This window comes from Uranotaenia lowii, chromosome 3 (genome assembly GCF_029784155.1).
Source record: "Uranotaenia lowii strain MFRU-FL chromosome 3, ASM2978415v1, whole genome shotgun sequence".
Lineage (NCBI taxonomy): Eukaryota > Metazoa > Arthropoda > Insecta > Diptera > Culicidae > Uranotaenia > Uranotaenia lowii.
The window spans coordinates 41,010,908-41,025,450 of NC_073693.1; the positions used below are offsets into that span (position 1 = coordinate 41,010,908).

Consider the following 14,543-nt stretch of genomic DNA (forward strand, 5'->3'; position numbering starts at 1 on the left):
ATCCAAATTAAGAATATGTGTGCTAATTTACCTATACGTATGTACTGGTTTTGATGCATTATATACGATATGTTTACACGTATATTTGCAGGTATATTTGTGTTGCAAATTCGAAATACCCATCAAATGGTTGTCTGGGTGAGTGACAGTGGTTGAGGTTGAGCTGAACTGCTTCTATCCCCGCGAAGGTGCAGCTGTTGCCTTTTGGAAGGCGGCGCACCTAGGGGTTCCAGCACTGTGTCCTCCACCGCAGTGGAGAAATTTTGCATCTTTAGTGCAACCAACTGCCTGATGGCCGGCTTCACCGCAACCTTCAACACAGAGCACTCCTATGGGTTACCTTGCAGGCAAACGATTTGTGTCCGTACTTGACACAACGGAAACACTTTTCCGGTTGCTGGAAGAAGACTATCTTACAGATCGACCACCCCACATTTAGTCGCCCATACTTAGGTGCTGCGTTTTCTGCAGCAATCGGAAGTTCCCGCATCCTGACCGAAATCTGGTCCGTTTGGTTCTTACACAGATTTTACAACGCATCCTTGATCTTTACATCTGTGGCAGCCTCGTCAAAATTTTTATTCCTAACGGTACCCGTGGTGCTCAGGGACTCAGGGCACGAATTTTTATCATCTCACCTACTGTTTCCTGCGTGAGCGCACTATACTCCACGCTTTTGACAGTTGAGCCACGTCGGAGCTCGAGAATCATCTCGCGGGAGCGTGTCCGGCGGATTCTCCTCACATGGGGCCCAGACATTCGGCCGTAGGCCGATAGGCCGAAAGATGTTTGGTCGAAGCTCGCTAGGCTAAATGGCTTAAAAGGCCGACGGATGTTCGGCTGAATAGGACATAAGGCCGAAGGTTATTTGGCCGAATATTATTTAGCGGAATGCATGTTAGGCCAAATGGTTGTAAGGCCGAAAGGTCTAAAAGGTCACTTTTTTGAATGTTAGGTCGATCGGTAGTTGGGCCGAATAGTCATTAGGCCGAAAGGTCACTAAGCCGAATGGTCATTTGGCCGAATGGGTTGGGTGGCATTTCCTAACTGGGATAGCATTTGTTCAAATCAATCGATGCGCACTCTGGAATCGATATTGCCTACTGTTGGAAAAATTATCCAGAAAACGAAATCGAGTGTTCAGTCAGTATGGTCAGTGCAAACAGTTTGAATGGCTTTGTTCGCGTCCAGTTCTTCAAAATTCTAAAAGTACTGTAACGTATTAAAATAAATTGAATTAAAACATAAATATTATTTTCATCATGAACTCTAGACATTCAGTTCATTTCTGGATCTTTTGATGCTTATGATCACGATGATGCTTATGTAGGTACCGTAAAGCGGGGTAACTTTGATCACCGGGGATAATTTGACCAACAATAAACTTTTCCACATTATCATCAACAACTCAGCCTATAGTTTGAATTCTTGAAAACGCTTTTCTACGTTTGAAAGCCTATTAATTGAGTATCAAATAGGCAAAATTTGAATTGTATTTAAAAAATCTAATTTCAAAATCTTATAACGAGAGGCCCGACACACTTCCGTTTTTAAGTGGGTGGCTTAAGCGCCACTTCCGGATGGAAGACCACCTACCCTGTCTTAGTTTGCCCAGCTGATGAGACTCGGTCGCGAGTTCCTGTTTATTCCCTATTTTGGGAAAGAAGCGGAAGGGTCTCCAAAAAGGGATTCGTACTTCGGCCCTTTTGAGGCCGCCCCGAAGACGAGACGAAACCCTGCAGAAATTCGTGGAAAGGGGAGTTAGCTGTTGTTCGGCCCAAAGATGAACTACCAGGGTTTAAGCCGTCGTACAAGACTCCGCCCTCTACCCCGGTTTAGCAAAAGAATGATCGTGACTGGATTCGCGGCCAGTCTCCGCAGTAAAAAATCTAAGATGAAAAAAACGCGAACAAAAAAAAGGAACAACTTGCAACCCCTTTCCCAATACCTTAATTAATGGTGCATTCTCAAATTCTCGTTTCCTTCGAGACTTATCGGAGCCAACTTACATTTTTGCGAAAACATTCCATTTTATTCTGTGTTTATTTACATTTGTAGTGTGTTGTTAGGCCTAAGCTTTTCCTTCCCTCAAAACTTTGCTGGTGGTGTTCGTTGTGGAGATGTTAGGTGATTTGTACGACAAAGATGCGTCCGATGTTCGTTTTCACATGTTATTGTTTCACGTGAAAACGGGTGGCAAAATTCGACGATACGGCTACTTTATGCGGCTCGCCAGTCCGACTAATTTCTTAGTCTGCCGATTTAATAGAGCGACTAAATTCTCGCGCTCGCGCAACATAAATTTTGTAAAGGTTGCGGGCGACAAACGGTTTAAAGCGATCGCTAAAACAACATGTTGTTCATATGGGAGTACTCACGTTTTCAGTTAATTTATTGTGGGGTTTTGGGCAGCCATTACCTCAACGTTTTTGTTGTACTGCGGTGAACTACTGCGGCTCTCCTCCGGCTTACCACGCTAGTTGGCGTTCATATGGTGGTGGTAGATCTGCTGCGGTGATTCGGCAAAACTTTTTGGTCGGCGGATTGCGGCGCAGCTAGAGAAGATGTTCTCTAGCTAGCCGTCGTGGTCTGCTGTTGGTTGACGACGACGATGAAAAATGACCGCGGTTCTCGTAGTCGCGAGAAGACCGCGGCGCGGTGGTCCTGATGGCGGTATCACTGTTCGGCTGGGGTGTTGATGTTTGCTAGCCGATAGAGATGAAAATAACCGCCTTAGCTGGTGTACCCAGCCTTGCGCCGGTAAACCTGGTGTGTCGCGGGGCTCGGCGTAGGGCGACTTCCTCTGAGTGATCACAGTGGACTTTTTGAGGAATCTGTCGGGAAAGGGTGCGGGGTTTTACACTGCGCTCGACTCGTGCGGTTTTTTCCACAACATACCTTTGGTTGATTAATCCTCGTATAACTTTTGCCACTGCACTACCACTATCCTATGCTTTCTAGGTCTAGGCTATTCGAGAGAGATAATTAATTAAACGCACTGGTGAAAGAAGTTACAAGTCTCAAAAATTACCAAGTCTAAATGTACTTTTGACGGCAAAAGATAACCGATCTTTCCTACGCTAATCACCGGGAATAAATGGGTCGGGAGATCTTTCAGTCATCTGGCTTACTGGATTAGTTCAACTTCGTGACCGGAACTACCCGATCCGACTTAGTCGAGTCGCGAAGTTAAACAATTAAATCCTCTCTCGCGAATTCTCGGATAGCCCTTGTCTTCCCCTTCCAAATCCGAAATTAAAAACCCATCTTTTTCTTCCCCAAACTTTTAGGTTCACAACGCATCCCGAAGGAGGTCATTCACCTGATGCAAACAAAGTCTGCCGTCGGTGGTCTACGAAAGACGGCGTCTCAAGCCACACGTTTAAAGTTGGAAGTGTGTTGGTTGATCTAAAGCCTTCAACAGCGTGCTAATGGTTTTGATGATTGTTCGTCTAGGGTGGCACTTGAAATATGAATGTCGAAATGTTTTCGTTTTCGAATTGAAATAATTTAATTTTATGCTTATTTATTTTATTAACACTATTAAGGTTCCGAATTATGCTAATATTTACAGTCGTTTAATTTAAATCAATGTATTTTTGATATTGGCCTTACAAAGAAAATATTTTGCTTTATTAACCCGTTACAATCTTAAAATATCTATTTTTTCAAGGCTCGCAAACAAACAGCTCTCCTGATGATTCCAAAAAGCTTTCAGAAGCAAACGGGTTGTTTAATGTGAAAGAACAACTTTTTTTCTCTGTATATGAACGGTTATAGTGCTAATTTTATAGTAATTTAATGAATTTTTTTTATATTTTTAAAATAAGGACATTTTCCAAGAGTAAGCCCGTATTGGACAAATGGATAAAAACCCTAAAAAAACGTAAACTTTAAAGAAAAAATTAAAATGGAAACAGTGTGAGGGCCTATGGGAATGTGTGAAGGTAAAATTTCATTTTATTTTGAAGCTCAAACTATTAAGCAATTATAGTTATTTTTGCCCCTAAATGTAGGCAGCATCATAGTTTTTTGATTTTCAATTTTTAAAATAAAACGTTAAAAATCAAGGTTAAATTGACAAACTAGCATTTTCAAATATTATGAGGTTGTTTTGTATCCTTTATGATCAAAAAAACACGTTAAAACCGTCAGAATAGAGACTGATCAATGTCACCCCAAAGCATCAAATTCTGAACAGAGACTAAATCGATTTTTAAATCAAATTAAAAGAGGCCCAATAAATTTCTGCATCTATGTTTTACGTTCATAGGAGTCCAGTATTGATTTTAAAATTATAAAACATGCCGCATTTTCCTTATCCGAAAAAAAAAATTAATCGAAATATATTGAAAAAAAGTGATCAATATTACACCGGATTACGGAAATCTTTTTCACGATGAAGCATTGTCGGCTTTCCTTAGGAACTTCCTATGAAAGTTGAAAAATAAAATCTTTAGTAAAATGTTATCGATCTTAAAAAAGCGATCCCTTAGACATATCTTTTGAAATTTGTAACAACATTTTGAAGAGTACTTGTATATCTCAAAGTTTTTTTCTGATGTTTGTCAGAAAAATGGCAAAATAAGGCCACTAGTTCAACAGCAAAAATTGAACCGAGAACGCAAAATGTTTCGATGCAACCTGTGACTGCACGCAAATCCGCCAATATTTATCTCTCTCTCTCTCTCCTACTTATTGCACATAACTTTAAAACAATCTATCGAAAACCTGAATCGTTTGCCTCAACCTGAGCAGTTTCATATATCAACGGAAAGTGAACCCTCTCAATTCAGCAAAATATTCAGACTTTATCAAACAGTGCATATTTACATATACTCTATATACACATAAACACTCATTGAATGCAAGAAATAAAACCGATAGCCATCAACATCCGCTTTGTTCCGCAAATTTCAATTCCCCTCCCCCTGATACGAACAAATATCAACCAGTTCAGGAACAGATAGATACCTAACAATTACTATATATTGCAGTTGTTATTGTGGAACTCTCATCAATTGAAGAATACTAGTTTCATTTGTAAAATCAATTAAAACAATAAAATGTATGTACAATATTATTCTGATAGTTTGAAATTGAAAGAAATTCCCATCTACTTTATAGCACCACTATCTGTCAGATTTCAAAACAATGTAAATTTAGCTGCAGATGGTGATCACATGGCGACCGTAAAAAAATGCTGCGTTCTGTTAAGATGATTTCAACTGCACACAGCATACCGCTCAGCGATGTGGTCACAGATTTCGTCTGCAATGATTTAAGAAGCAAAATTTTTATTCGTATTTACCCACTTCTAGAAAAAAAAAACAAACACTCACCTTTCTTCCAAAACTCATCCGGACAGTTATAGTAGAGGCCGGACATGATGCATTCGTCCAGCATGTAGGCCAGGGGATTGCAACCCAACGAGTGATTCGTGATCGCTCTGGCCATCATGGGAGCTTGGTTTAGACATTCGGTGGCAATGGCCATCACTTCCTCCCGGGCTTTCCCACCGACGACGATGGCGCTCTTGATCATATTAAGAAATTTTGCCCTGTTTACCGCTGTTTTATTCACCAATTGCAGCAGCGACGTTTGGCAGTGGTAGGTGCACTAAAAATTGAAGAAATACTTTATAAATTACGGATTTTTTTACAATTATAATTTGTCAAATTACCATCCTCTTCCGTTCGCCTTTTAGTTCTCCGAATTCCGATACGCACTTTTCGATTGATCCGACCATTTCCGGTGTTTGGATAACGTCGAATGGATTCGGTATAAGACAGCACTTTTTCACTCCTTGAGCCTGTTTGACATAGAAAATCCAATCAGAAAATGTCCAAAAATTTTAATTGATTGCATGACAACTCACATGTTCTTCCGGGGTTAAACATTCAAGTGTGTAAACAATCGAATAGAGTGAAGTTGAGATCGAAAGTAGAAAAAGCACCCTATAAATGATACTGGCCATAGTTGAAGTTGGAACATACTGTGGGATGATCTGTTCTCAATTCTACAAAATGAAATTAGGTATAGACGTTTATTCACAACCTTTGATTCAATCAAACCATTACACTTGTAATATAATTATTTAAAGTTTAGAACGCCTGCTAATAACCGGTAATTATTTGTTTTTCAACGCAAGATTTATCACCGTTTGCGTTTATAGATTGCATGGACAAATAGAATGCAATAAACATTTTACCTGTATTTATATTCCAATAAATCGGGTTCTTTCATGATGTTATCTTAGGCTAGGCAAATAATAAATGTTTAATTCCGTTCTACAAAGACTTTTTAGAGGCTCAGAACATGCTTGGTTTTTTTTGGATTCACTAGAGCAAAATATGTTAAAAAATCAGAAAGGTAGGGTGACGGCTCCTACTTTGGACCTAGAGCCTACTTTAGTCCTAAAATGCCGAAAATTGTAAATAATTCATTTTGCTAGCATTAAATAAAGATACTTCTATGGACATTCTATGATCTCCTATTCTTCCTGAATCCAACCATACCGCTTTTTGCCATGAAAAGTCTTTCCGATAAAATTTTCAACGTTTTCAAAAATGTACCTCTTCATCGGTGGTAAATCAGACCGTTCAATTAGTTGGCCGCTTTTAGAGAAATTAGAGTAAATAACGAAAAATCACGTGTTTTAAATGTCCAAGCCAAAGTTTAAAAGGAAATTACTAAGTATCGCTGTGAAGAATATGAACCATACTACCTATTTTCCTAAAATAAATGAAAATCAATGGAAAACCTGCTAAATTTGTAGAAGGTCCAAATATAGGAAACTTTCGACTTTTATGTTCCATTTTTAGACCTGATATCACCAAAACTTTGTGTCAATCTACCTATATATATAAAAAGCAATTTCTGTATGTTTGTTTGTTTGTTTGTTTGTTTGTTTGTCCTCTATAGACTCAGCCGTCTTAAGAGCTAGAGAGCTGAAATTTGGCATGGATGCTCATTAGGACCAGGAATGATGAAAAATGTGTTCAGATTTTCGGATGACCCCTTCTGAAGGGGGTCGTCCATAGAAGACAAATATTGTTTTCGCGATATTGACGTTACTTTTTGTCGGATCGTGTTGAAAATTTGCACATGAGTGTTTTGAAAGACGAGTAATCGATTTTAGGTATCAAATTGTGTGTAAGGGGTCAGCTAAAGGGGTCGTTCATATTAACTGTTCGCTGTTTTTGCGATATTGACGTTATTATACATCGTATTCAGATGAAAATCGGTACATGATAGTTTTGAGTGACGTGCAATCGATTTGAGGTATCAAATTCAGTGTAAGGGGCCGGCGAAAGGGGTCGTCCATATTAAATTTTCAGTATCTTAGTGATATTGACGATTTTATATTTCAGATTGGGATGAAAATTTGCACATAAGAGTTGTTAGGGACAAACAACTGATTTCACTTATCCAAACTAAAATCAGGGGTCGGCCAAAGGGGTCGTCCATATTAACTATTCACTGTTGATACGATATTGTCGTTATTATACATCGTATTCAGACGAAAATTGGTACACGAGAGTTTTACGAGATGAGCAATGGATTTCAGGTATTAAATTTAGTGTAAGAGGCCGGCAAAAGGGATTGCCCATATAAACCTTTCAATATTTTTGCATTATCGTCGTTATTATACATTAGAATGGGATGAAAATTTGCACACGGTAGTTTTCAGGGACGGGCAATCGATTGCAGATGTCAAATGTTTGGCCAGGGGTCGAAGAAAGGGATCGTCCACATAAATTAATTTTTCACTGTTTTTAGCAATATTGACGTTATTTTACAATGGATTGCTTTGAAAATTTGCACACGGGAGTTTTGAGGGAAGGCAAACGATTTCAGATATCAGAGATTATATAAGAGCCCCCGAAAGGAGTTTAGCTTTTTGGCAATAATTAAGTTGTTATGCAATGATTCAGTCGAAACTTATATACGTGGTTTTTTGGCATTGATTACTGATTTCAAATTTAGTAGCAGGCGACAGACAAAGTGATTATCCAATATTTTTGCAATTATTACTTGACAATGAATTCAGAAGTGCATCTGGAAAATGCTTGGCAATTGACTTTCATACAAACTCTTCATGACATATTCCAAGTTGAAAGCGAAACGGAGTTCGTATGGGATCAGCTAGTATCAAATAAATAAACAAAGGTGCGAGTTTTTAACTGAGGTATGTTTTTTTTTATTTTTATTTATTTTTTACCTTTTTTTTTAATTTTATTTATTTTTTATTTTTTTTTATTATTATTTTTTGAATTCAGAACCAATATTGAACATTCCTAAAATTTTTTTGTCAGCTTTACGTAAATAAACTACAAGTAAGTGAACACAAAAAAGTTCAACTTTTGTTCTGCTGATAAAGCTGAAGAGGAGTGAAAGGGTTAAAATTTTAAACTTTAAAATATTCATAACAGAAATTTTAGTGTTTTTAATCATTAAAAAGTTGTAATACTTTTTTATGATAATATTTGATTAATTATTACATTTTAAATGAATTTGTTTATTTGTTTTCGAAAAATCATACTTTTAATAGGAATTTTAGTAATAGGTCCAATGAAAGGTACCATTTCAGTACCAAAATAGGAACAGTAGATTCAAAGATGGAAATTTTGATCATCGATATCAATAATGGCGAAACTTGTGTTGAAAATTCTTATTAAAACTTGTAGATAATATCATGAACTATAAATGAATTTCTTGAAAGATATAAACCTCTCGTCCATTTATGAGAAAAACATGATTATTTAAAAACCACTGCTTGAAGGGTTCAAAGTAGGGCAACTAACCCTACTAATTTCAACGTGGTTCATACTAGAATCTAACGAATGTGCTAAAATTTGACCTTAAGAGCCATTTGGTAGGCCTTGGAATCATTCCAGCCTTCCAATTCTTTTTTCCGAAACTTTGGACCCCCCCCCACCTCCATGCATGGTCGCAAAAACAGTAGTTTTGGTCATTCTGTATGCTTGAAGCAAATTACTTATGAGTTATTTCGGAAGTCTTTGCTGTAGAAATCCACAGAAGCTCGGATTATTAACAATCAACAGTTGGTTTCGACGGATTCAAAATATAATACAACTCAAACAATTTTCAGTTAATGTTCATACAAATTGATTCATAAGCTCAATTTGAAACAAAAAGTTGATTTGTTATGTCGCAGGTTCTCTCCCTTTTTTTTTTTTTGATCGGGTGCCCCATGGAATATTCGTGGAAAATGACAGCACTCATAGAATTTTGATTAATTGTTCATGAACTAAAGAACACATGAAAATTTAAAAATCGCAAAACGATTCATAGTAATAAATAACGTGTATGATTTTTCAAACAGGCGGCTCCTATACAAAATCAACACATAATTCGATACAACACGAAAATATTTATGAAATGTTAAGTGGATTTCAACGAATTTGAAACACAAGCAACTTTTCATTAAACAGGATAATTTGTAACATATCATAGATAAGACTAAAGTAAATAAAAAGGATAATTTGTGGTACCGAAAAGCACTTAATTTTTTTTTAGCTGGGAGATCCCATACAAAATGAATATGAAAATTGACACATTGAACAATTTCAAGTTATATTCTGAAAAGAATAAAATTTTGGTTAAACATGATAATCGATTTGGCTGCGTGCCCCTCTCTCTGATAAATTTCATGAGAGTCCAATATAAAGTTCAAAACAAATTGGACCATTTTCACGAGGTCAATTTATCAAGGCCGGGGAGGGGAATGGGGGGCAATTTGTAGTGTCGTACACTATGCCCGAAGACTCACATAATCATGAACCCTGGCGACGACGGGAAAAAAGCAGTCTTTTGCGTTTGCGAAAAAGTAATTTGAACGGTAGTGAGATATGTAAGTACAGAAAATATAAGAGAGTAAGTTTCTAGAATAGAAAACAAAAGTTGCCTGTGGTGAAAAATGAAGCTATAGAGATTGATGGCTATGGTACTGAAGATAGCTTCTGAAAATACGAAAATGTGATCTTGGGAATTAAATTGAATTTGGTGAATGGCGAAAGAAGGGGTACCGATGATCTCAAATGACCAAGGGTTGGATATTTATAATGGAATGTTTGTTTTAAAATAAAATGGGTTCGTACAGAAAGAAAATCAATCTATATCTATCTTTAATTCTTGAAAAATTCAAGACCGAGTGAAAAAAGTTTAGTTGTATCAGAAAAAAATGTGATGGCAATTGTGTTAGTGACTCCACTGAAAAGAGATGAAAACGTTCAAGCAACGAGGCTCAATGATTCCCGCAGAAAAGCTGATCGAACTGCGCGGAGAAAAATACTGCACGTAGTTTTTTGTAGCTGTACTGAGGGATGTTTTTTAATCCAACATCGTACTTTGGATCTTTGGACAAGTAAAGGGTGATACGGTCAAAATTTGCTCAAGGGAAAACGCATGAAAATCGCTGAAATCGTTTATTTGAAAAATCAAATTAAATTTCTTTTTCAAGTTTAATTAGTATAAAATTCAGGAAAAATATTCAGTTAGGCTTCCGCTTTTCCAAATCCGAATTGCCGGGCCTTACGATTAACCCCTGTCAACAGCCACCTTCTTCGCCGCAGAAAGCCAGTTTGCCTTGAACTGCTGCTCGTCCTTAGCAGTTTTTTTGGTCTTCTTTGGGTTCCGCTTGACAATATTTAGCCTAGTATTTCTCAATTGGGCGGAGCTCTGGCGTGTTGGGAGGGTTCTTGTCCTTGGGAACCACCTGCACGTTGTCCTCCTCCATGGCCTTTTTACCGCAATGGAAAGATGCCGAATCCAGCCAAAACAGTACGGAACAATCGTGTTTTTTTTTCAGGAAAGGCAGCAGACATTTATTCAAACACTCTTTCACGTAAATTTCTTGGTTGCCAGTCCCGGAAGCTATGAAAATGCTGCTTTTCAAGCTTGCCAAACCAGATATTTCTTCGCGAACATTGACAGTTTCATGTGCTTGAAAATATCTGCTACCTTTCGCCTTCCTTTTGCCGTATAAAACTCCTGTCCCGGAAGCTGCTTGTAGTCGGCTTTGACGTAGGTTTCGTCGTCCATTACCACGCAGTCAAACTTCGTCAGCATCGTCGTGTACAGCCTCCGGGATCGCGCTTTGGCCGTCGCATTTTGTTTATCATCGCGATTTGGAGTCACTACTTTTTGAAAGTCGATAGTCCGGCTCGTTTTTTGGCTCGATGCACGGTTGTAGATGATATACCCAGCTTATTTGCGGCATCTCGGAGAGAGAGGTTAGGGTTTCGCTTGAAACTACCGGCAACTCTCTTTGTCGTCTCAGCGGCTTCCGGTTTTCGATTTCCCCCCGATCCAGTCTTCGTGGCTGTCGACAAACGTTCCCCAAACACTTTAATTACATTTGTAACGGTTGATTTGGCAACGAAAAAAAAGTGAAATGTGCCGAGTGCCAGAACCACTGTTTTGGAGAGAGCCTTTGTATAATGCATTACACTGAAAGAAATGTGAAAAGGATCGAGTGTCGGATTCACAAATATTGGTAGCTATCTAGATCCATAATTATAAGAAAGAAACAAACACTTACTTCACTAGATTAAGAAAGATAAAAGAGCCACTATATTCGAAACATTGGAGCATAAGGAGCTTCTTTCGGAATTGTCGTCTCAAAATGTGATCGATGGATCACAAAAAAAACTCCCACTGGAATTGTTGGAACATCTACGTTGATTCTAACAATTAACGGGACGGTTATACCGGAGGTTTTTAATTTTGGATTTCTCCGCGTAAAAATTCGACTGTATTATCCGTTGCCTTTGTTGTGTAGAAATTGCCTGAAATACGGGCACACCGAAAAGAAGTGCGAGAGGTCGCTCTCGTGCAGCAAATGCAGCTCTTCAGACCCCGTTAGTCAAGCATGTAAAAATCATCCGTTCTGCGGGAATTGCCAGAAAGAAGGCCGCTCTCCAATTAACAGATCGCGCCCAACAGGGATTGCCGAAACAACAGTACTCTAACATTCGCCAACGTCGTCAAGGTCGACAAAAACCAATCGAAATCATGCTTTGAAAATTAATTTATTAATTAAATCAAACTAAGCAAGCTCGAACCTTGTGTAGAATACGTGTTTATCAATTGTCGGCAGCCAATAACTCGATTTTATTTATATACGCTCCTTATATATACGACCTTATTCACTAGATAGACTAGATAAGTTCTACTAATTTTGGAATTTAAATAAAACCCTACCCGAATCTAACAAACGGCACTTTAGTTTGAATTAGACATTTAGGCATATAAAAAAAAACTTCCCATTGCAACAAATTTGTCATCTGCAAATTTCATCACTTAAAGCACTGCTATCGGTGATTAAAAGCAGTCAAAATACAACTTTAATTATAACAGTCGGCGAATGAGCAGTTTATCGCCATAAGGCTGCATCTGGCAATGTTCCCCATGCTTACCAAATTGATAGTTACAGTACAGTAAATACAGTATGACCCATGAAAAAAATTCTTAGGAATTTGAAGCGGTTGCTTCGAATGGAAAGAAGATGGCTCCCGTTTTCATAAAAGCTGAATAAAATATACCACTTTTCTAAACATGCTTGATAGCTCAGACATCACATCCGAACGGAATTCTTCATCTTAAAAAACTTGTTGTAAATCAAGTATTTCAAAATGTAGGCTTCTGGCAATAGAAGTTGAAGTTATTTCTAAACTTTTTATTTTAGAAAAATTGTAGATAGTAATAGTACAGAAAGAAATCAGGAGCTCATTTTACAGCACACAATGAAAATTACAGATTTTTCATATTAACATTTGTTATCGATATCGTTTTTTTCAATTTTTCGGTAGGTTTTTTTCTTTAAGGAAATCGAATTATTATAAGTTTTTCTCACACTCAAAGATTTCTTCTTCAAAACATGATGTACATCTTAAAAAAATTGTTTTTGAAACATGTTAATTTTCAAAAACAAATCAATGTTGAAGTTGATTGAAAATATTATGAACAATTCTCTCTAGGTTTCGTGGCAGTTGATATTTGGCCTTGCTTCATAAATGTGCTACTGGAAACATGCTCGCTCGCTCCGGGTTGACTTTAAGGATGTTGCACAATACTTTTTTTTTTGGAGAACTTAAATAAACGAAGACTGAACAATGAAATGGATTCAACTAAATCAAACTTGCAATCCGATTCATTCCCAGGAAATTTTTCATTTAACACAGAGATTTCTTAATTTTCTTTAATATTTTGCAAAACCACTACACTTTTTTAGACACGAATGCCATAATGCTGGTAAAGTGTCAAAAATAAAACCTAAAAAAAACTACACGTTTTGACATTTGAATCCATAACATTATCATTTTGATCGCAGTGCTCTCTGCTGAGCAATCATTTCGAGCTGCAAATTGCCAATTGAGTTTCAGGAAAATGAATAATTCGCTGAAGAATCGTCGAAGATCTTACATTATGATTTTCATGTGCTCAAAAAACTTTTAACACGCTTCCGGAAGCAATGAAAGAAAAGATTTTGTTGTTCACTCCAAACGCTTAATGGAGAAGTGCTGCGCAAAGATAAGTATCCTTTATAATTTTTAATTAGCGCAGGGAAATCTTTTTTCAAGGTAAATGTTTAGTATCCAAATTAATCAAGACTTACAATTTTGATTTTTTTAATTCTTGTTTTTTTTTTAATTTACAAGTAGTTTCATTAAGGCATTTAACTCATAAAGTTTTTTTTGTGCCGAGTTCATGGTTTCTTCATCAAGGAGCAATTTGCTCCCAACGATACTGCTCATTTGAAACGTACACCCACACATAAGATTCTCCTCCAATAATGAACTTCCTTGGAGGTGTAATTATCGGTATAAGATTCAATGCCGGACCGGCATTAACAAGCTTTCCAATAATTCCATATCCTTTCACAAGACAAAACAGGATGCAACCAGCCAACAAGGATATTGTCGAATGATGTAGGGAGCGCTGTGCGGCATTGAAAAAACCATTCTTTGTTTTCAATTGACGACAAGATGACCTGTGCGTTTGTATGTAAACCGACCTGTAGTAGAAAACAGTTTCTAGTTTCCCATTCCCACCACAATCCCCTCCCATTTTCATCCCTTTCCGTCAAAGGCACATAACGATTAAAAAATCACTGGCCAAATGACAGACTGCAAATTCAGTGCGTTTTTTGGTAATCGGCGGTAGCAGAAAGACTATTACAATAAACTTTCGTTCGGTCATGCATCATTTGGCTTGGGAGCTCGAGTCTTTCTGCCAGTAGCGCTTTTCCAATCATATCATCTTTGGTATAGTACCCTTTTCAACGCATTTTCGGCATAGAGATTTGCTAAATAGGGATTGGATTTTTGCAACCTCTTCTATGGGTGTATGGTACTGGTGGTCCAAGTTTCTCCTGTTCCTGTGTTCTGCATTCCCTGCTCCATGGTAGGCCCGACCCGATTATTTTAATATTTTTTGTTAAAATAGTAGTGAACATGAAGAAAAACAAGAAGAATCAAAATTTAGTGATCAGTGATACCTGAACGAATAAAAAAGTT

General features: G+C 37.6%; 1 protein-coding gene across 1 annotated transcript; it reads right to left on the reverse strand.

The window, feature by feature from the left end:
* Positions 1 to 5,019: 5,019 nt before the first annotated feature.
* LOC129755235 (uncharacterized) lies at positions 5,020 to 5,990 on the reverse strand. Its single transcript, XM_055751621.1, has 4 exons — positions 5,879 to 5,990; positions 5,684 to 5,812; positions 5,343 to 5,619; positions 5,020 to 5,271 (listed from the first exon to the last, which is right to left on the reverse strand). Exons 1-4 carry the CDS (start codon positions 5,975 to 5,977, stop codon positions 5,225 to 5,227), a joined length of 552 nt encoding a protein of 183 aa, XP_055607596.1. The 5' UTR covers positions 5,978 to 5,990; the 3' UTR covers positions 5,020 to 5,224.
* Positions 5,991 to 14,543: the final 8,553 nt, after the last annotated feature.

What these genes read in the sequence shown, in the direction of transcription:
- LOC129755235 (XM_055751621.1), bottom strand. Translation starts at nt 5,977, where the DNA reads ATGGCCAGTATCATTTATAGGGTGCTTTTTCTACTTTCGATCTCAACT. An exon ending in AAGGCGAACGGAAGAGGATG is followed by an intron (nt 5,620 to 5,683) that starts GTAATTTGACAA and finishes TTCAATTTTTAG; the next exon opens with TGCACCTACCACTGCCAAAC. An exon ending in GGATGAGTTTTGGAAGAAAG is followed by an intron (nt 5,272 to 5,342) that starts GTGAGTGTTTGT and finishes AAATCATTGCAG; the next exon opens with ACGAAATCTGTGACCACATC.